Source organism: Rhinatrema bivittatum, chromosome 2 (genome assembly GCF_901001135.1).
Source record: "Rhinatrema bivittatum chromosome 2, aRhiBiv1.1, whole genome shotgun sequence".
Taxonomy (NCBI): Eukaryota; Metazoa; Chordata; class Amphibia; order Gymnophiona; family Rhinatrematidae; genus Rhinatrema; species Rhinatrema bivittatum.
The window spans coordinates 34,489,369-34,509,946 of record NC_042616.1 but is presented as its reverse complement, the minus strand read 5'-3'; the positions used below and the strand labels follow the sequence as shown (position 1 = coordinate 34,509,946).

At 45.4% G+C, this 20,578-nt stretch overlaps 1 protein-coding gene, 1 long non-coding RNA gene and 3 other non-coding genes across 5 annotated transcripts in view; 4 read left to right on the top strand and 1 right to left on the bottom strand.

The window, feature by feature from the left end:
* The window catches only part of LOC115083179, a 136,447-nt gene that overhangs the window by 79,108 nt on the left and 36,761 nt on the right, over nt 1-20,578 (bottom strand). The window contains exons 5-6 of the mRNA XM_029586985.1: nt 20,027-20,087; nt 9,423-9,524 (exon numbers count right to left, since the gene is read on the bottom strand). Of these exons, the coding sequence (XP_029442845.1) occupies nt 9,423-9,524; nt 20,027-20,087 (163 nt within the window). The remainder of the gene's footprint in view (nt 1-9,422; nt 9,525-20,026; nt 20,088-20,578) is intronic.
* LOC115083785 lies at nt 9,954-11,075 on the top strand. The gene is made up of 3 exons (XR_003854403.1): nt 9,954-10,150; nt 10,564-10,616; nt 10,974-11,075. It is a non-coding gene; the product is annotated as an uncharacterized LOC115083785 (long non-coding RNA).
* Nucleotides 13,900-13,972, top strand: TRNAV-UAC. The gene has a single exon. It is a non-coding gene; the product is annotated as a tRNA-Val (tRNA).
* On the top strand, nt 18,551-18,623 carry TRNAV-UAC. Its single transcript has one exon. It is a non-coding gene; the product is annotated as a tRNA-Val (tRNA).
* Nucleotides 19,157-19,229, top strand: TRNAV-CAC. Its single transcript has one exon. It is a non-coding gene; the product is annotated as a tRNA-Val (tRNA).

Below are 20,578 nucleotides of genomic sequence, written 5' to 3'. Positions count from 1 at the left end.
ATATTGAAAAGTAAGGGTCCCAATACAGATCCCTGAGGCACTCCACTGTCCACTCCCTTCCACTGAGAAAATTGTCCATTTAATCCTACTCTCTGTTTCCTGTCTTTTAGCCAGTTTGCAATCCACGAAAGGACATCGCCACCTATCCCATGACTTTTTACTTTTCCTAGAAACCTCTCATGAGGAACTTTGTCAAACGCCTTCTGAAAATCCAAGTATACTATATCTACTGGTTCACCTTTTATCCACATGTTTATTAACTCCTACAAAAAAGTGAAGCAGATTTGTGAGGCAAGACTTGCCCTGGGTAAAGCCATGCTGACTTTGTTCCATTAAACCATGTCTTTCTATATGTTTTGTGATTTTGATGTTTAGAACACTTTCCATTATTTTTCCTGGCACTAAAGTCAGGCTAACCGGTCTGTAGTTTCCCGGATCGCCCCTGGAGCCCTTTTTAAATATTGGGGTTACATTTGCTATCCTCTAGTCTTCAGGTACAATGGATGATTTTAATGATAAGTTACAAATTTTTACTAACAGGTCTGAAATTTCATTTTTTAGTTCCTTCAGAACTCTGGGGTGTATACCATCTGGTCCAGGTGATTTACTACTCTTCAGTTTGTCAATCAGGCCTACCACATCTTCTAGGTTCACTGTGATTTGATTCAGTCCATCTGAATCATTGCCCATGAAAACCTTCTCCATTATGGGTACTTCCCCAACATCCTCTTCAGTAAACACCGAAGCAAAGAAATCATTTAATCTTTCCGCAATGGCTTTATCTTCTCTAAGTGCCCCTTTAACCCCTGGATCATCTAACGGTCCAACTGACTCCCTCACAGGCTTTCTGCTTCGGATATATTTAAAAAAGGTTTTACTGTGAGTTTTTGCCTCTACAGCCAACTTCTTTTCAAATTCTCTCTTAGCCTGTCTTATCAATGTATTACATTTAACTTGCCAACATTTATGCTTTATCCTATTTTTTTCTGTTGGATCCTTCTTCCAATTTTTGAATGAAGATTTTTGGCTAAAATAGCTACTTTCACCTCCCCTTTTAACCACGCCAGTAATCATTTTGCCTTCTTTCCACCTTTCTTAATGTGTGGAATACATCTGGACTGTGCTTCTAGAATGGTATTTTTTAACAATAACCACGCCTCTTGGACATTTTTTTACTTTTGTAGCTGCTCCTTTCAGTTTTTTTCTAACAATTTTTCTCATTTTATCAAAGTTTCCCTTTTGAAAGTTTAGCACGAGAGTCTTGGATTTACACTCTGTTCCTCTTCCAGTCATTAAATCAAATTTGATCATATTATGATCACTATTGCCAAGCGTCCCCACCACCATTACCTCTCTCACCAAGTCCTGTGTTCCACTGAGAATTAGATCTAAAATTGCTCCCTCTCTCGTCGGTTACTGAACCAATTGCTCCATAAAGCTATCATTTATTCCATCCAGGAACGTTATCTCTCTAGCGTGACCTGATGATACATTTACCCAGTCAATATTGGGGTAATTGAAGTCTCCCATTATTATTGCACTACCAATTTGGTTAGCTTCCTTAATTTCTCTTAGCATTTCACTGTCCGTCTCACCATCTTGACCAGGTGGACGGTAGTATACCCCTATCACTATAGTCTTCCCCGACACACAAGGGATTTCTACCCATAAAGATTCAATTTTGTATTTAGTCTCATGCAGGATGTTTATCCTGTTGGACTCTATGCCATCCCGGACATAAAGCGCCACACCTCCTCCCGAGTGCTCCTCTCTGTCATTGCGCTATAATTTGTACCCCGGTATAGCACTGTCCCATTGGTTATCCTCTTTCCACCATGTCTCTGAGATGCCAATTAAGTCTATGTCATCATTCACTCCTATACATTCTAATTCTCCCATCTTACTTCTTAGACTTCTTGCATTATCATACAAACATTTCAAAGTTTGTTTTTTGTTTGTATTTTCATTCTGCTTTTTAATTGATAGGGATAAGTTAGAAATTTTTAGCTCAGGAGAGTTTTTAGTTACAGGCACTTGGACTACTTTTCTAATTATTGGAACCTCACTGTCGGGATGCCCTAATTCATCATTAGTATCCTTTAAAGATACCTCTCTCCGAACCATGCGCTGCTGAGCGACTGTCGGCTTTCCCCTTTGTTCTAGTTTAAAAGCTGCTCTATCTCCTTTTTAAAGGTTAGCACCAGCAGTCTGGTTCCACCCTGGTTAAGGTGGAGCCCATCCCTTCGAAAGAGACTCCCCCTTCCCCAAAAGGTTCCCCAATTGCTAACAAAACTGAATCCCTCTTCCTTGCACCATCGTCTCATCCACACATTGAGACTCCGGAGCTCTGCCTGCCTCTGGGGACCTGCGTGTGGAACAGGGAGCATTTCAGAGAATGCTACCCTGGAGGTTCTGGATTTAAGCTTTCTACCTAAGAGCCTAAATTTGGCTTCCAGAACCTCCCTCCCACATTTTCCTATGTCGTTGGTGCCCACATGTACCACGACAGTCGGCTCCTCCCCAGCACTGTCTAAAATCCTATCTAGGTGACGCTTGAGGTCCGCCACCTTCGCACCAGGTAGGCATGTTACCAGGTGATCCTCACGCCCACCAGCCACCCAGCTATCTACATTCCTAATAATTGAATCACCAACTATGACGGCCGACCTAACCCTTCCCTCCTGAGCAGTAGGCCTTGGGGAGATATCCTCAGTGAGAAAGGACAATGCATCACCTGGAGAGCAGGTCCTTGCTACTGGATCCTTTCCTGCTGAACCTGGTTGGTGCTCTCCCATCATGAGACCTTCTTCCTCCAAGGCAGCACCAGGGCTGCCAGTCTGAAGTTGGGACTTGACTACTATGTCCCTGAAGGTCTCATCTATATACCTCTCTGTCTGCCTCAGCTCCTCCAGGTCTGCCACTCTAGCCTCCAGAGATCGGACTCGTTCTCTGAGAGCCAGGAGCTCTTTGCATCGCATGCACATGTACAACTTCTCACCGGTGGGTAAAAAATCATACATGTGACACTCGATGCAAAAGACTGGGAAGCCCCCCTCTTGCTGCTGGACTGCTGTCTTCATCTCAATTTTGATCAGTTCCTAGTTAAGTTTTAGGTTGCTATGGGAGTAGGAATGTGTCTAACGTCCTTTAAATATATTAGTGAATTCACTATGTGTCTGGTAGTGGCCTACTGGGCTCTGATCGAATTCTCAATAAAGGTTTTGTTGGGTTTTTTTTTTTTTTTTTGTGAAAGTGGCACTTGCCTATAAATTAAGGGATGACCTAGGGGGGGTGGGTGGGAGGGTTGGGAAATACAAACAGTCTTAACTTCAGTTAGTCAGCCTGAGTGACTCACTGCTCTCTTGATTAACAAATGTTGGTCCCTATTGAAACCCAATCACACTACCTCAACACCTTTCCAAGGTGAGTAACTGAGCTGAACTATTCAACTTTTCTACTTAGGTATACACTGCTCCTAGCTTATTTCTAGCTTCTGGATACTTTTTGGGTTGTTTTTTTTTTTTTGTGGGTTTTTTTTTTTTTTCAATACAAACACTCAGGGGTAGATTTTCAGACGAGCGCGAATAGCCTACTTTGTTTGCGCTCCAGGCGCAAACAAAAGTACGCTGGATTTTAGTAGATACGTGCGTAGTCGCGCGTATCGGCTAAAATCCTGGGCCGGCGCGCGCAAGGCTATCGATTTCGTATAGCCTGCGCGCGCCGAGCCGCGCAGCCTACCCCCGTTCCCTCCTAGGCCGCTCCGAAATCGGAGCGGCCTAGAAGGGAACTTTCCTTTGCCCTCCCCTCACCTTCCCCTCCCTTCCCCTACCTAACCCACCCGCCCGGCCCTGTCTAAACCCCCATCCTACCTTTGTCGGGGGATTTACGCCTCCCAGAGGGAGGCGTAAATCCTGTCTAAACCCCCATCCTACCTTTGTCGGGGGATTTACGCCTCCCAGAGGGAGGCATAAATCCCCGCGCGCGAGCAGGACTCCTGCGCGCCGGGCCGCGACCTGGGGGCGGTTACGGAGGGCACGGCCACGCCCCCGGGCCGTAGCCACGCCCCCGTACCCGCCCCCAAAACACTGCCGACACGCCCCCGAAACGCCGCGACGACCGGGCCCCGCCCCCCCGACACGCCCCCGACACGCCCCCCCTCCGAGAACCCCGGGACTTACGCGAGTCCCGGGGCTCTGCGCGCGCCGGGAGGCCTATGTAAAATAGGCTTCCCGGCGCGCAGGGCCCTGCTCGCGTAAATCCGCCCGGTTTTGGGCGGATTTACGCGAGCAGGGCTCTGAAAATCCGCCCCTCAGTTTGTATTTAATACTAACACTCAGTTCTTTAAAAGTCTGGAGAACACTCAGTTCTCCAGACTTTTAAAAATAAACACACTACCTACTGCTACCTTATTGACTGACTATTTAAAAATACAGTCTAACTTGTTTATTCACTGCCTTTCTGACTATTAAAGGCACAAACACACTAAATAATATTCCCAAATAGTTAACTTTGCCCCAATACTTTTAAAAAAAGACAATGTCCCAAGTAAAAACTTACTGATTCCTTTCAGCCACCAGCAAGGTGATCCTCTCCTCTCAGGATTTGGTGAGAGAGGTAACAGTGGTGGGGCTGCTTGGCAATAGTGATCATAATATGATCAAATTTAAATTAATGACTGAAAGGGGAACAGTATGTAAATCTATGGCTCTAGCACTAAACTTTCAAAAGGGAAACTTTGAGAAAATGAGAAAAGTAGTTAGAAAAAACAGGCGTGGGCCTTGTTTAAAAGTAGCATCCTAGAAGCACAGACCAGGTGTATTCCATGCATTAAGAAAAATGGAAGGAAGGCAAACTGATTACCAGCATGGAAATGTTCCCAAATTTAGCTTAGCCGGTTCAGCACTGAGAAGCCTCCAGAAGATCTAACCTCACTGAAGGGCCTGTCCCTTAATCTAAAAAAATACCCACCTCTACCCTGACTCCCAATTGCTCGGTCATTTTTAATGCAGGCTTGTCTTCGTCTGTTAAAGGTTCAGACTTTAAAATGTGCAAGGCTGAATGCACATCACCATTATATACAGGGAGGACAATAATGAAAGCCATTTCTGGGGGTAAAGCGCTCTTTTATCCACGGAAATAGGCTGTTTGATTACTGTCCATCCTCTACACAAGTAAAGGTAGGAGCATATAACAAGGCATATTTCTGGTTTGGAGTTCGGACAGGGGGAAAACTATAGCCAGAGAGCAAAGTGTTAGGTCCCTTTAAGGGCTGCAGCTGGAGAGCTAAGCCAGCTCGGGATTATGATGTCTGATTATGACATCACCATAGTAGAGGTTTGAAACCAGGCAACTCCTTTCTTTCTTGCTCTTTGCAACAGACGTCCTCTGTTGCTCCTAGGCTGTGATCCCTGTGCTTCGGTGCCGTGCCTCCAGTGTCTCCTGTGTCATCGTCCCTCCAGCGTCTCCTGTGTCTTCATGCCTCCAGCGTCTCCTGTGTCATCGTCCCTCCAGCGTCTCCTGTGTCTTCATGCCTCCAGCGTCTCTTGGGTCTTCATGCCTCCAGCGTCTCCTGTGTCATCGTCCCTCCAGCGTCTCCTGTGTCTTCATGCCTCCAGCGTTTCCTGTGTCTTCATGCCTCCAGTGTCTCCTGTGTCATCGTCCCTCCAGCGTCTCCTGTGTCTTCATGCCTCCAGCGTCTCCTGTGTCTTCATGCCTCCAGCGTCTCCTGTGTCATCGTCCCTCCAGCGTCTCCTGTGTCTTCATGCCTCCAGCGTCTCTTGGGTCTTCATGCCTCCAGTGTCTCCTGTGTCTTCATGCCTCCAGCGTCTCTTGGGTCTTCATGCCTCCAGCGTCTCCTGTGTCTTCATGCCTCCAGCGTCTCCTGTGTCATCGTCCCTCCAGCGTCTCCTGTGTCTTCATGCCTCCAGCGTCTCTTGGGTCTTCATGCCTCCAGTGTCTCCTGTGTCACCGTCCCTCCAGCGTCTCTTGGGTCTTCATGCCTCCAGCGTCTCCTGTGTCTTCATGCCTCCAGCGTCTCCTGTGTCATCGTCCCTCCAGCGTCTCCTGTGTCTTCATGCCTCCAGCGTCTCTTGGGTCTTCATGCCTCCAACGTCTCCATGTTCCTGTGACCATCACTTCGTCTCTTCACTATCTGCCACAGACCTTCTGCCTGGACTACGCTGTCTCTTCAAGAGATTGGTTCCTATCTTGCTGGGTGAACGCTCTATATCTTCCTTCTCTTTCCTCTCTGCCCACCTGCCTTTGCTGTTCTTTGCGTTTCCTTCCCTTTCTCTGTCTTGTTTATGCTTCCCCTTTTCCTTTCCCTTACTTCTCCTTTTAGCAAAACAGTTTTAGTGGTTAATATTATTTCCCTCCCATGTAAAATTCCCTTTTATTATCATTAGAGGGTCCCTGAGGGAGAGAGAGAGCTGTGAGTTAATAGGGACAGACAGGGAGAGTTTGTAAAGCTAAAGAAGCCCAGCCAGTTGTACAGTCTGAGCTGATCCTATCAGCACCCTCACAGCCGACTGAGACAGGTGCAGCATTCAGCTCTGCAAAAACATTCACTTAAAAACCAGTTGGAGTTACTGTGAAATTCCTTTTCTTCTTGCCCTGCTTGTAATACAGTCTTCATAACAAGCTCTGTTTATTAGCACTGTGGATCCTAGGTAAGTGAGTTTTTCAGTGATTCTTGTATTTTTTGGATGTGCCTTCTTCATTTGTCTGGATACTGTGAAACCCCAGGTTTAGGGAGTCACAATGTCCTCAGAAAGCCCTCATGAAGGAGCAGGTGGTAGGGGACTTGGGAAACGCAGTTGGTGGGTGGGAGGTTGTCAGGAGAGAGACACAAGTGCAGGAGCAGGCAAGGCCTCTGCAGTGCTTGCTGGGATCTTCAAGGTCCAAGCAAGTGAGCAAGGGTTTAACCTCCGAGTGTCAGGTGAAGCAGCTTTTGCTTTACTTCTGCTAAGAATGTTTTATTCCAGGGAGGTAAAGGAAGAGATGTGATGTGTGCTCTTCATTCCTGCCATGAATATTTCATTCTGTGTGGCAGGGGCAGTGCCAGAAGCAGCACAGCTCTTGCTCTGTTTTCCCTGTGAACATTTAAGTGAAGGCTAAGCAATCTTGTATTGCTTAGCAGATAATAACGGGGGTTAGCGAGCGGTAGGATAGGGTTAAATTATAAGTTAGGAGGGAAAGGGGAGGGGAGAAAGTAAAGCTAAGGGGCCAATGAAAAGGAAGTATTTTGAATTGAGGAGCTGGGATTGGTTGGGGTAATAGTTAGTTAGGGCAGAGAGCCCGTTCGCGCCTCAGGTGGGTGGGAGAGGGCTGAGGGAGCAGGCTGGAATAATTTCCCTCCTCCCTCCCTTATGGTAGAATCATTGGATGTTATTCAATGTGTGTTGTCTCTATTGATTGTCACAGGGGCGGGTAACCCCAGCCCAATATGGTTGATTTTGTTATGTCTTGTTAAAAGGCATTTGGGGGGGGGGGGGTATCTCGTGTAGCGTGGGGCTGCTACATGAGGTGGCCAATGAGCAAGAGGGGGCCGAAGCTCAGAGGCCGGGGTACTTACCCACGCTGGTGCGAGGCGGGGTAAGGAAATGGACTCTATGGGTGCAGCTCTACCACTGGGTCCAGGTGGGGAGCAAGTTGTTAAGAAGGGGATAAAAGGGGGGGGGGGGTGTATATGTTGAATAATGTATTAAGTGTTAGGGGCTCGGGTCATGTTATAATAAACTGCGGCCTTTATTTAACCAAAACAAACATTGTGTGGGATTATAAAGGGGGAGGGGAAGCAATTGAAAGCGAGTCTTGCCTCTCCCAGTTTTTCTTGGGGTGGGAGGCTGCAGGAAGGAGCCGAGGATGAGGCAGGAGCTCTCCTGCCACTCTCCAGTCCTTATGAATATTTCATTCAAGGACAAGGTGGGGAGATGAACCCAAGCTGTGGCAGCAGATCCTGCTCGCTCCTGCCGTGAACATTTGATTATGGGGGGGAGGGGGGGAGTCAGAGGCACGGAGCAAAAGCTCCCTCCATGAAGCTCTGGTTTGTGGCTCTGGCAGGGGCTGCCTGGGACTGAGCTGTGGGTCTCGCCTGGGTCTGGATGTTTCCCAGCCTTGAACTAAATAATCAAAGTATGCAAGGTCTGGCCAATCCCATCTGAATTTTAACCTGAGGTGATAAGGAATGCAAAAGAACACATCTAGATTTGCTTTGTTTATTGCCCCCTCTAAAATACCCCTGCCTGCTTTTTGTGAGGGCACGGTGTTAAAGGAAAACTCTGCATATAGCTTTCCCCCTGTCCGAACTCCAAACCAGAAATCTGCCTTGTTCTATGCTCCTACCTTTACTTGTGTAGAGGATGGACAGTAATCACGCAGCCTATTTCTGTGGATAAAAGAGCGCTTTACCCCCAGAAATGGCTTTCATTATTGTCCTCCCTGTATATAATGGTGATGTGCATTCAGCCTTGCACATTTTAAAGTCTGAACCTTTCTTTAACAGACGAAGACAAGCCTGCATCAAAAATGACCGAGCGATTGGGAGTCAGGATAGAGGTGGGTATGTTTTTTAGATTAAGGGACAGGCCCTTCAGCGAGGTTAGATCCTCTGGAACTGCTCAGGCTAAGTTTTCAGGAGGCTCCTCAGTGCTGAACTGGCTAAGCTGAATTCCCTGTACGTACCCGGATCAGTCCAGACTCCTGGGTTTTGCCTCCCCCTCTAGCAGTTGGAGACAGAAGTTTATCAAACAAACCTCTGCCTTATCTAGGCTGGTGCCACCTGCAGTCTGGCAGTCTTCTTCTGTCTCCCAGCAGGTGGAGGAGGTGCAGAACCTGCAGTCTGTGCTGAGGCCTAGTTTTTCACTTCTAGATAGTATTGTTAGCTGGGTAAAGAGAAGGATAAAGTTAGAATAAGGTATAGGAGCGCAGTGGTTTGCCTGCAGGTCCAGTCTCCCGCCTCCCAGGGGGTTGTGAGGTCCGGAGGGTTTCCGAGGCCGCTGAGGTGTGGGGTGCTTTGCCCTCCTGCCAGTGTGAATTCGTGACTGGGGGTGATACCGGGGAGCCCGGCTCACTCCCCCCAGTAGGTCCAGGACCCGGAGACTATTGGGCGAGTATATTTAAAAAAAAAAAAAAAAGTTAAAACTTTTTTTGTGTGTGTTCTGTCGGGGCTTCATTCTCCTTCCCTTCCGCTCGCATTTGGGTGCTTGCTGCCATTTTCGCCACCTTCCGAGCGATTTTCGGGGCTGTTTTTTGCTGCAGCTTGCCGCATCTGGCCACTTGTAGGGCCTGCGGCACCGCCCGGGCGCAACTGTCCTGGGACAATTTGTGTTCCGATTGCCTCTCCGGAGCCAAGGGAGTCTCTGCGGCCACGGGCAGGGACCTGGTGAGGGTCCAAACAGTGACCGGAGCATTTGGGGACTTACATTCGTCAGGTGCCGACCCGATCCCATGGGAACGCCCCAAGGCGCCAGCGGCACGGGGGGCGGACGAGCCTCCACCGCGATTCTCACCACAACGCAGAGTCCCTAAGGGGGACAGACCTGCGAGACCCAGCTGTGCTGCCAATCCAAGGTCCCTGAGGGGGATCAGACAGATTTGTCTTCAGACTCTTCTTTTTCGTCTGATTTCGTGTTGCTTATGCATAAAGCCTTCAAGGCCCGCAAAGATTGCCATTTAAATACAGTCTCGAGCGGTATGTGATCCGAACTGTGCGTGCGACAAACGCAGGTGCGCCCGGCACTAATGCACCTCTTTCTACCGCACCTTACTGTATTGGCCTGTTTGTGATAACCAAGATCAATGCCTGTAGCTCAGATGGAAAGTAGGACATCAGGAAATGCTTACATATCTCCTTTCTTTCTCTTTCCGGTTCCACTCATCCTGCAAACTTCAGCACCGGTGCAACTACTCCCACCCCTCTTTCCACTGCTCCCTCTGCTCTCTCTCCTCTCCCCTAGCCCATGGCTCCCTTCTTTATATCTCCCTCCTCCTTCCTCTCTGCCCACCTGCCTTTGCTGTTCTCTATTTTTCCTCCCCTTTCTCTGTCTTATTTATGCTTCCCCTTTCCCCTTTTCCTTTCCCTTACTTCTCCTTGACATCCCGTGTGTGTTTGGTCTGATTGCAGTGCATGCGCTTCGAAGAAAAAAAACCGGTAAGGAGACTTTGCAATCATCGCTTTGTGCCCTATAATACTTTTAAAGGTCCTTGGTCAGCAGATTTGTCCGGCTGAGTTCAGAATTTAGCTGGACAAACCGCAAAGTGTTAAAATTGTGGGCCAATGAATGGCTAACTTACCTGGATAAAACGAGATGACTGGGTATGGGGCTTATGTTTAGCTGGGTAGCATATAGTTTTCCCCCTGTCCGAACTCCAAACCAGAAATATACCTTGTTTTATGTTCCTACCTTTACTTGTGTAGAGGATGGACAGTAATCAAACAGCCTATTTCTGTGGATAAAAGAGCGTTTTACCCCCGGAAATGGCTTTCATTATTGTCCTCCCTGTATATAATGGTGATGTGCATTCAGCCTTACACAATTTAAAGTCTGAACCTTTCTTTAACAGACGAAGACAAGCCTGCATCAAAAATGACCGAGCGATTGGGAGTCAGGATAGAGGTGGGTATTTCTTTTAGATTAAGGGACAGGCCCTTCAGTGAGGTTAGATCCTCTGGAGCTGCTCAGGGGAAGTCTTCAGGAGGCTTCTCAGTGATGAACCGGCTAAGCTAAATTTGGGAATATTTCCAGCCGCCAAGCTGTGATTGAAAATTTATCCAGTAAACGGAATCAACTCTTGTGATCACTTAGCAGCTCTTCTGAAAACTTACCCCTTACTTTGTATACAGAAATGGGCACAATTAACTTTGTGATAACCAAGAACAATGCCTCTACCTCAGATGGAAAGTAGGACATCAGGAAATGCTCACATATCTCCTTTCTTTCTCTTTCCGGTTCCGCTCGTCCTGCAAACTTCAGCACCGGTGCAGCTACTCCCATCCCTCTTTCCACTGCTCCCTCTGCTCTCTCTCCTCTCTTCTACCCCATGCCTCCCCCTCCGCATCTCCCTCCTCCCTCTCCCATCAATCTCCAGGCCTTATCTCCTGTTCCTCCCTTCCATCTTTTTCTCCTTTGCTCCTTCCTGTTATTGTATCAACTCCTCCCACCCTCCTTCCAATGCTCTCTCTGCTCTCCCTCCTCTCCCCTAGCCCATGGCTCCCTTCTCTATATCTCCCTCCTCCTTCCTCTCTGCCCACCTGCCTTTGCTGTTCTCTACTTTTCCTCCCCTTTTTCTGTCTTATTTATGCTTCCCCTTTCCCCTTTTCCTTCCCTTTCTTCTCCTTGACATCCCGTGTGTGTTTGGTCTGATTGCAGTGCATGCGCTTCGAAGAAAAAAAACCGGTAAGGAGACTTTGCAAACATCGCTTTGTGCCCTGTAATACTTTTAAAGGTCCTTGGTCAGCGGATTTGTCCGGCTGAGTTTGGAATTTAGCTGGACAAACCGCAAAGTGTTAAAATTGTGGGCCAATGAATGGCTAACTTACCTGGATAAAAAGAGATGACCTGGTGTGGGGCTTATGTTTAGCTGGGTAGCAGCCCTGAAGTGAGATAGATAAACTTACTCCACTGTCTTTGGGTCTATCCAGCGGGAACCCATACCTGGGTAAGTACAGCTAACTTCCTGCTCTCAGCACCGCTGAATGGACCTATTAGTTTATAAATATAAATGAAGAAACATTTTGTTGGTATTCAGGGATTTCACAGTGCTAATCAGTGATTTCTCAGAGTCGAGGAGTCCCTCAGATCACAGGGAACTGTCTGCCCTCTATAGTTACTCCAGTGAGCCATAGCAAATGGTTTAGTCCACTCACTACCCCTAAACTAGATCCTCCTCTGGGAAAAGGGACCCAGAAAAGGCAAAACAATAAACATAACAACTGAGGAATCACTAAATAGCAGTCAAATGTTTATTTATTAGCACAATCTGGTCAGAAGACCTCCTCACTGATTCAGATGCTGGTTGGTTACTCCAGCTCTACCTGACACAAAAACCTGAAAGAACTGTGTGAGACTTGGTGCAGGACCCTGCTGATACTCAGTAATAACCTGTCACTAATCCTTCACAGAAACAGTGCTAATAAATGAATGTTATAATATATAAGAAAAGGATTTACAGTTAACTCAAAAGGCTTGGAAAACTGCAAACAGCAAAGAGGAAAAAAGGAAAGGAGCAGTAACTGCTGGTACTTAACAGTTTGTCTGCAGAGTGAAATGCTGCATCCTTCCCAGTCAGATATGAGGGTGCTGTGAAACCTTTTCCTGTCACCCCACAGCTGTACTTCCCAGCTGAAACAGGTCTCTCTCTCTCTTTCTGCTAATTCCAACTCTCATTCTCTCAGCCCGTACTATCCTCAGCAGCAGTGCAATGTCTGCTGAAACGAGCATCTCTCTCTCAGTGTTACAGTCTCTCTCTCTCAGAACTTAGCAGCAGGGTGAAGACATCGGTCCTGGGATTCATCCCCTCAGCTCCAGCTCCTGGTGCCAGTGGAACTCTGCGCTCTTATGCTGCTGCCTGGCTGAAGATCATCTGAATAAAAAAACCTTCTCTCAATATACCAGACTAGGAAAATGCTCCGCTGCGATACATCATAACTCTCATTGCTTGACGGAATGCCAATCCGCCCCTTCTCTGCAGCCTGCCCGCTCCACAGTGTATGAACCTTTCTCCATACATTTGCAACTGTTGCTATGCCTATGATTTCCATGGGTCTTTGGACTATAATTGCTTATAGAAATCATTCTGTTTGACAGAAATGAAACAAGTAGGATTCCTTTAGTTCACGGGTCCCCTTTCAGCTCATTTTGGACCCTAAGAGTTTAGAGTCAGAGTTTAAAGCTTTTAAAAAAGCTCTAAATGCATGGCTTTTCGAACAGGCTTATATTGACTATCTTGAAAAAAAGGACTCATTGGTTTAAAGAAACATTATTTTTATCTTTGTTTTATGTTCATTTATTAATAATTGATTAACAATTTTATTTTTTATCATATTTTCACTGTACCTTTTAGATATTTCAGTTTGATTTTATGATTTTGTAACATGTAAACCGTTGTGATGTATATTATGAACGATGGTATACAAGAATTTTTAATAAATAAACTAAATAAATAAAAAAGAATCAAGTTGGCTCCACTGATTTCATTTTTATATTTTGTTTTCAATGAATGCACTTCTCTAGCTGAGATGCTTGTTCAATTAGTCCTCCTTTAGGCGGGCATCAAGGGTTCGACAGTTGCTCACAGATTGACAAAAGGGGTCAGTTGGTTCCATAGTGTAGTGGGTATCACATCTGCTTTACACGCAGAAGGGCCTGGGTTTAATCCCCAGTGGAGCCATTTTTAACTTGCTGCAGAAACAGGCATGAGTCTGAGTGCAAGGATAACTTAGATACCGAAAAAGTAAGTTGAAGACCAATGGGTTCCATATATGTGCAGTGGAAACCCCACCTGTCAGGTTTTCAGGATACCCACAATCTATATGCGTGGGATAGCTTTACAGGCCCTTCCTTCTATGCTTGCTACTTGATCTCATGCGAATTCATAGCAGATATCGTCTTCCTCAGAAGAAGTGTGGGAATGGTTACTGGAGACGAAATAAGGAAGCTTTAGGTAAACTCCTAAGCCAACACCTTGTGTGGTAAAAAGAATTCAGCAGTGACTCTAGTAAAACACATTTTTCATGGTAGATGGGATGGCTCTTGGAAGATCTATTTTTTGCCAAGAGTAAAAAATGTTAGAATGTGAATGGTGGCTGAGGCGATTATCCCATGAATTATTCAAACAGTATTCTAAAATAACTGGATAGGTCTTTGAAAGTGTAATAAGGAAGAACTCATTCAAGGAAGTGGTTCCATGGTGTAGAGGTTATCACATCTGTTTTACACACAGAAGGTCTTGGGTTCAAGTCCCAATGGAGCCACTTTATGTTTCTAGCAGTGGATGAGCATTTTATAGATGTTCAGCCATCAGCTGTATTGGTGTCAGTGAATGCTCGCATTGTTATGGGACCTTGTTAGGAACAGCTTGGGAGCAATTCTACAAAGATCTTGCAAGCACAGCTATCCAGAAGGGTTGAGTGCAATAGAAGACAGTGACAATAACTGTCTTGCACTAGTCCTGTTGTCCCTGAGGTGGTCATTCCCTGTGATGGACTGCAACAGTATATCCTTGGCAGTATGGTCTGGAATGACAGGGCAGAATGAATGCAAAAGTTGGTCATTTCCTTGCTGTTACTCTCTGAGAGAAAATTAGCATTTGTAGAAAGACCTCAGGTGCTAGTGGAGGATCCTCAAAACATCTTGCTTCACTTTTATCCTTGTAGTTCTATTTTCAAGCCCTCATTCTCTACTAGCTGCAGGGGCTGGCTATCAAGGGCATTTATTTCAGAACTGCCCCTTTTTCTAACTTTGACTGCTGCTTCTCTCCTGTCCTGGGGCATTGCTATTGAAACCTGTTCCATTTCTTCCATCGTAGCTTTTCACTTCTCATGTTTGGCAGGGGTCTGCTTGCCTCTTACCTGAATGATGGAAAGGGTTGAGGGCATGGGATCAGATTGGGAAACACTTTTCCTCTTTTCTGCCACTTCCAAACTCCCCAGATGCTAGTCCCTAAGGGCTGCTGCTTCTGTGGCTTATAAAGCATGCCAGAATTTTAACAAATACTAATCGGAGAGCGCATATCTCCCCCATCCTAAAGGACCTCCACTGGCTCCCAGTAAACTTTAGGATCCTTTATAAATCACTGACAATTATCCACAAAAATATTCACCACCAGGCTCCTGTGGATCTTTTACACCCTCTCAAACGACACTCGACAACCAGACCCTTAAGAGATGCATACAAGGGATCCTTACACGTTCCCCCAATCAAATTTGTACAACCCGCTAACATTAGAGACAGGACATTCTCCACCGCTGGACCCTCCATCTGGAACGCCATTCCCCCGGACCTCAGACAGGAAACCTGTCTTCCAACTTTTAAAAAGAAACTGAAGACATGGCTATTCTGCCGAGCCTTCCCTGCCAACCGCCCAACAGCCTGATGTTGAATTTATCATGCCTCACTTCCACTCTCCATTGTAAATAGTACTTTATTTATTGTATATAGTAATCTATCTTCGTTCTCCCCCTCTTTTTTTCCTTCTCCCAGTTAAGGCTACCTTGTTAGAATGTTACTTTTATACTCCTTCAAATTGTCACTTGTTACATGGTTGGTTATATTTCTACTTTGTTTATTTATTTATTTATTTATTTATTTAAGGTTTTTTTATACCGGCATTCAAGAACTCGTTCTCATCATGTCGGTTTACAGAAAACAGGGGTGCAAAAATATAACCAAAAACATAGATAAACATGGAGAAGAGAAGCAGTTACAATTAACAAGGGTTCATGAACTGGGACTATAAGAAATAAAAGAGATAGATGAGGATAATTATATACAAGTGTACAATGTAAATAAGGAGTCCTCTATAAATACAAGAGAACAAAATAAATATGGAGTCCACTATATACAGCTACTTAGCATAGGAGTCATTGATGGGTCTTGTTAGGTGGAGTTCGGGAAGGCTTGCCTGAAAAGCCATGTCTTCAGTCTTTTCCTAAACGTTAAGAGGCACATTGTTAAGAGGCACATTGTTCAATGTAAACCGAGTTGATTTGATCTGTATCAAGAAAGTCGGTATATAAAAGCCTTAAATAAATAAATAAATAAATAAATAAAATGCCAGTGTTAGTTAAATGCCCCATTTGTTTGCCAGGACATTTGTCTGCCATGTGCTTGCATTTTGCAAAGCGTGCGCCTTCCCTTATTTAGAAATGTCTCCAGATCTTCCAAGTCCACTCTGATCCCTTCTCTACATACTTAGCAGAGGATGCTGCCACTGGAGCTGATATAGTGGGTGGACTCTGAGGAACAATGCCAAGGGCATCAGATGTGCTCTCTAACTGTGCTGCCTGCTCTTCAGCCACATCCTAATTTTGTCCTGCCTCCCCCATCCAAGAACTGGATAAGGTGGCTAACACACTACTATAAAGGCCTCCCAAATTTTCCCCTTCTGGTACACTATCAATAGCTTCTATTTCAGGGAAAAAAAGTAATGACTCTTCATCTGAATAAAAAAGCACTAAGAGTCGAGTGGAATCAGTTAGACTAACTGTTTTATTAAAGCATGAGCTTTCGAGGACACAGTCCACACCATCAGATGCATGAAATGATGTACAGTTCATGTGTACAATATATACAGAAGAGTGAGAAGACATGGGAAAAGGCAGGAAACGGTGTGGAGAGAGTGTGAATAGGATTGTAGTTTAGCCTACTGACAACTGAGGTAAGTGTGAATAGACAGAATGATCAGACAACAGTTCAGTTTATGCATATTTGTAGTGAGTCATGAATCCATTGCTTCTGTTCAGCCCTTGGGTGATGGTATTTAGATTTTTAATGAGTTCCAATTCAGCAGTTTCAGGCTGGAGTGCTCCTTTGAAGTTTTCATGTAGGAGTATGGCAACCTTAAGGTCAGATAGAGAAAGTCAAGGAAGGTTGAATGTTGTCATTTCTAACCTCAGGTTTCAATCCTTTTACCTTGTCCTTATAGATTGTCCCGTTTGTCCTATGTAGACATGAGCGGGACTTTGCTGGCAGCTGTTGGCATATATTAGATTGGAAGAAAAGCAGGAGAATGTGTCCCGCATGTTGCTGATGATGTTGTGTCCAGTGATGGCATTGTCTGGGATAATATGTGGAAAGTGTTGGCATCTCCTTTTCTGGCAAGGTCTGGGTCCTGGGTTGGTGTCCTTGTACTATTTGCAGCGGCTGATGAGTATCTTTTGAGGTTGAGGGGCTGCTACACCAGACTAGCACGGCTATCCCTCTGAAGATTTTTCATGTAAATCAGTGGAGGAAAATTTGGCTTTCACTGCAACCTCTGCAGCAACATTTTCTCTCTCGCTGAACACAGAAGATTGGAGAGAAAAACACTCACTGTTATCTGCACTCTGCAGCAGTGACACATCATCAAGCTCGTATGCCAGTTTCTTTAGCGTAAAGCTGGCTCCTGCTGTTGTAGTAGTGCAGAAGAAATCCCTCTTCAGTTTCAGGGCAGGACCTCATTTTTGGTTTTTACCTGCCGGTGCCAGTGCAAAAGTGCGCAATTTTGGACACATTTAAATTTACTTCATCTGCTCTGCCTTTCCCTCTCCCTCACATCATTGTATATATGTTACCGGGGATGTGTAAGATTACAACAACGATTTAACATTTTTCCGTGGTATTATAATGCCCACTGCCTAGTGCCCACTGCACACACTTTGCCTTCTGCCAGGCAAACAGTGAGTGTCATCCTTTCTGCTCTGTGTGCACTATTTCTCTGTCAAAGACAGGCTTCACAATACAGCCTGTTATGCTGCACTTTCTGGCCTGCCTTCACTGCTCGCTTATGCCCAGTTCTACCTAGCTGCCACTGCCTACACTGTGCCCACTGGCAGTCATACAGAGAATAAATAACTAATCTGAAGTGTAGCTAAGGCTTCAATCACGAAAAAGGATAAACAGAACAGCAAGCGAAGCAACACAAATCTACAATGATGCAGAGATATTGTGATGCCATGCTGCCTCCATGGTTTGTTTTCCTGTCTTGTGTTAATGGGCTGCCACAGCAAAAATCCTTACCAAGAACTCGGAGAGAGCTCAGTGCTATGCTTTCACACAGACAATGTCTAGAGAAACAATGCAGAGCAAGGCTGTGACATGCTCATTCTTCGAGCTCTGCATTACTGTAACCCGCTCTGCGGCATTATAGGAGACTAGGAAAATGCACCGCTGCGATACATCATAACTCTCATTGCTTGACGGTATGCCAATCCGTCCCTTCTCTGCAGCCTGCCCGCTCCACAGTGTATGAACCTTTCTCCATACATTTGCAACTGTTGCTATGCCTATGATTTCCATGGGTCTTTTGACTATAATTGCTTATAGAAATCATTCTGTTTGACAGAAATGAAACAAGTAGGATTCCTTTAGTTCACGGGTCCCCTTCAGCTCATTTTGGACCCTAAGAGTTTAGAGTCAGAGTTTAAAGCTTTTAAAAAAGCTCTAAAAGCATGGCTTTTCAAACAGGCTTATATTGACTATCTTGAAAAAAAGGACTCATTGGTTTAAAGAAACATTATTTTTATCTTTGTTTTATGTTCATTTATTAATAATTGATTAACAATTTTATTTTTTATCATATTTTACTGTACCTTTTAGATATTTCAGTTTGATTTTATGATTTTGTAACATGTAAACCGTTGTGATGTATATTATGAACGATGGTATACAAGAATTTTTAATAAATAAAATAAATAAATAAAAAAGAATCAAGTTGGCTCCACTGATTTCATTTTTATATTTTGTTTTCAATGAATGCACTTCTCTAGCTGAGATGCTTGTTCAATTAGTCCTCCTTTAGGCGGGCATCAAGGGTTCGACGGTTGCTCACAGATTAATAAAAGGGGTCAGTTGGTTCCATAGTGTAGTGGGTATCACATCTGCTTTACACGCAGAAGGGCCTGGGTTCAATCCCCAGTGGAGCCATTTTTAACTTGCTGCAGAAACAGGCATGAGTCTGAGTGCAAGGATAACTTAGATACCGAAAAAGCAAGTTGAAGACCAATGGGTTCCATATATGTGCAGTGGAAACCCCACCTGTCAGGTTTTCAGGATATCCACAATCTATATGCGTGGGATAGCTTTACAGGCCCTTCCTTCTATGCTTGCTACTTGATCTCATGCAGATATCGTCTTCTATGCTTGCTACTTGATCTCATAGCAGATATCGTCTTCCCCAGAAGAAGTGTGGGAATGGTTACTGGAGACGAAATAAGCTTTAGGTAAACTCCTAAGCCAACACCTTGTGTGGTAAAAAGAATTCAGCAGTGACTCTAGTAAAACAAATTTTTCATGGTAGATGGGATGGCTCTTGGAAGATCTATTTTTTGTCAAGAGTAAAAAATGTTAGAATGTGAATGGTGGCTGAGGCGATTAGCCCATGAATTATTCAAACAGTAGTCTAAAATAACTGGATAGGTGCTTGAAAGTGTAATAAGGAAGAGATCAGTTAAGGAAATGGTTCCATGGTGTAGAGGTTATCACATCTGTTTCACACACAGAAGGTCTTGGGTTCAAGTCCCAATGGAGCCACTTTATGTTTCTAGCAGTGGATGAGCATTTTATAGATCTTCAGCCATCAGCTGTATTAGTGTCAGTGAATGCTTGCATTGTTATGGGGCCTTGTTAGGAACAGCTTGGGAGCAATCCTACAAAGATCTTGCAAGCACAGCTATCCAGGAGGGTTGAGTGCAATAGAAGACAGTGACGATAACTGTCTTGCTCTAGTCCTGTTATCCCTGAGGTGGTCATCCACTGAGATGGACTGCAACAGTATATCCTTGGCAGTATGGACTGGAATGACAGGGCAGAATGAATGCAAAAGTTGGTCATTTCCCTGCAGTTACTCTCTGAGAGAAAATTAGCATTTGTAGAAAGACCTCAGGTGCTAGTGGAGGATCCTCAAAACATCTTGCTTCACTTTTATCCTTGTAGTTCTATTTTCAAGCCCTCATTCTCTACTAGCTGCAGGGGCTGGCTATCAAGGGCATTTATTTCAGAACTGCCCCTTTTTCTAACTTTGACTGCTGCTTCTCTCCTGTCCTGGGGCATTGCTATTGAAACCTGTTCCATTTCTTCCATCCTAGCTTTTCACTTCTCATGTATGGCAGGGGTCTGCTTGCCTCTTACCTGAATGATGGAAAGGGTTGAGGGCATGGGATCAGATTGGGAAACACTTTTCCTCCTTTCTGCTACAGATGGTTATTTCCTTTTGGACTGTGGGTTCAGATCGACGGGAAATCACACAAAGCTCGCACGCTCGAGGAAGCAGCGCACGCCATGAAGGAGGTGGGCCTTCCGGTGGAGATCCCTGCTCCTAACACCACTACCTCTGTGGGCACCAGGTCTGAGATGCCACGGTGGCAGCGAGTAAACAAGGGCAACCGCAGACTGTGGCAGAACACCAGGGACAGTGCACGAGTCGCCGTTATCACCTGAACTGCTTCTCTGCTGGAGCTCCCTTGTGGAGTTCCTGGTCGATTTCCTGTATTGGGGAGTAAGTGACGGTCAGACAAATTGTGTTCCCCATGCTTACTGGTTCCGCGTTGAATGGTTCGGATCTTTGAGTAAATGTAGGTAGAAGTTGTTTCACTTAACAATGCTGACTTACTACAGCATGCCCTGGGAGACGGGCGGCTCCTGGTACCGGTATGGGCTCTTCCTCCAGTAGAAACTGGGAACGATGGAATCTTTTCCAGGGATTGCAGAGGGGTTGGGGGGGGGGGGGGTGGATGGGAACTTTGCCTCATTGTATATCTTCGGTTTCTCATGCCAGGGAGTCTTTAGAGCTCTATCACTCGCCAGAGCGGCCTTTCTCTACGGGTACCACGGGGTGCTTATGTTTCTCGGTTCTGGGACAGGGGTTCTCTTAGGGTACAACA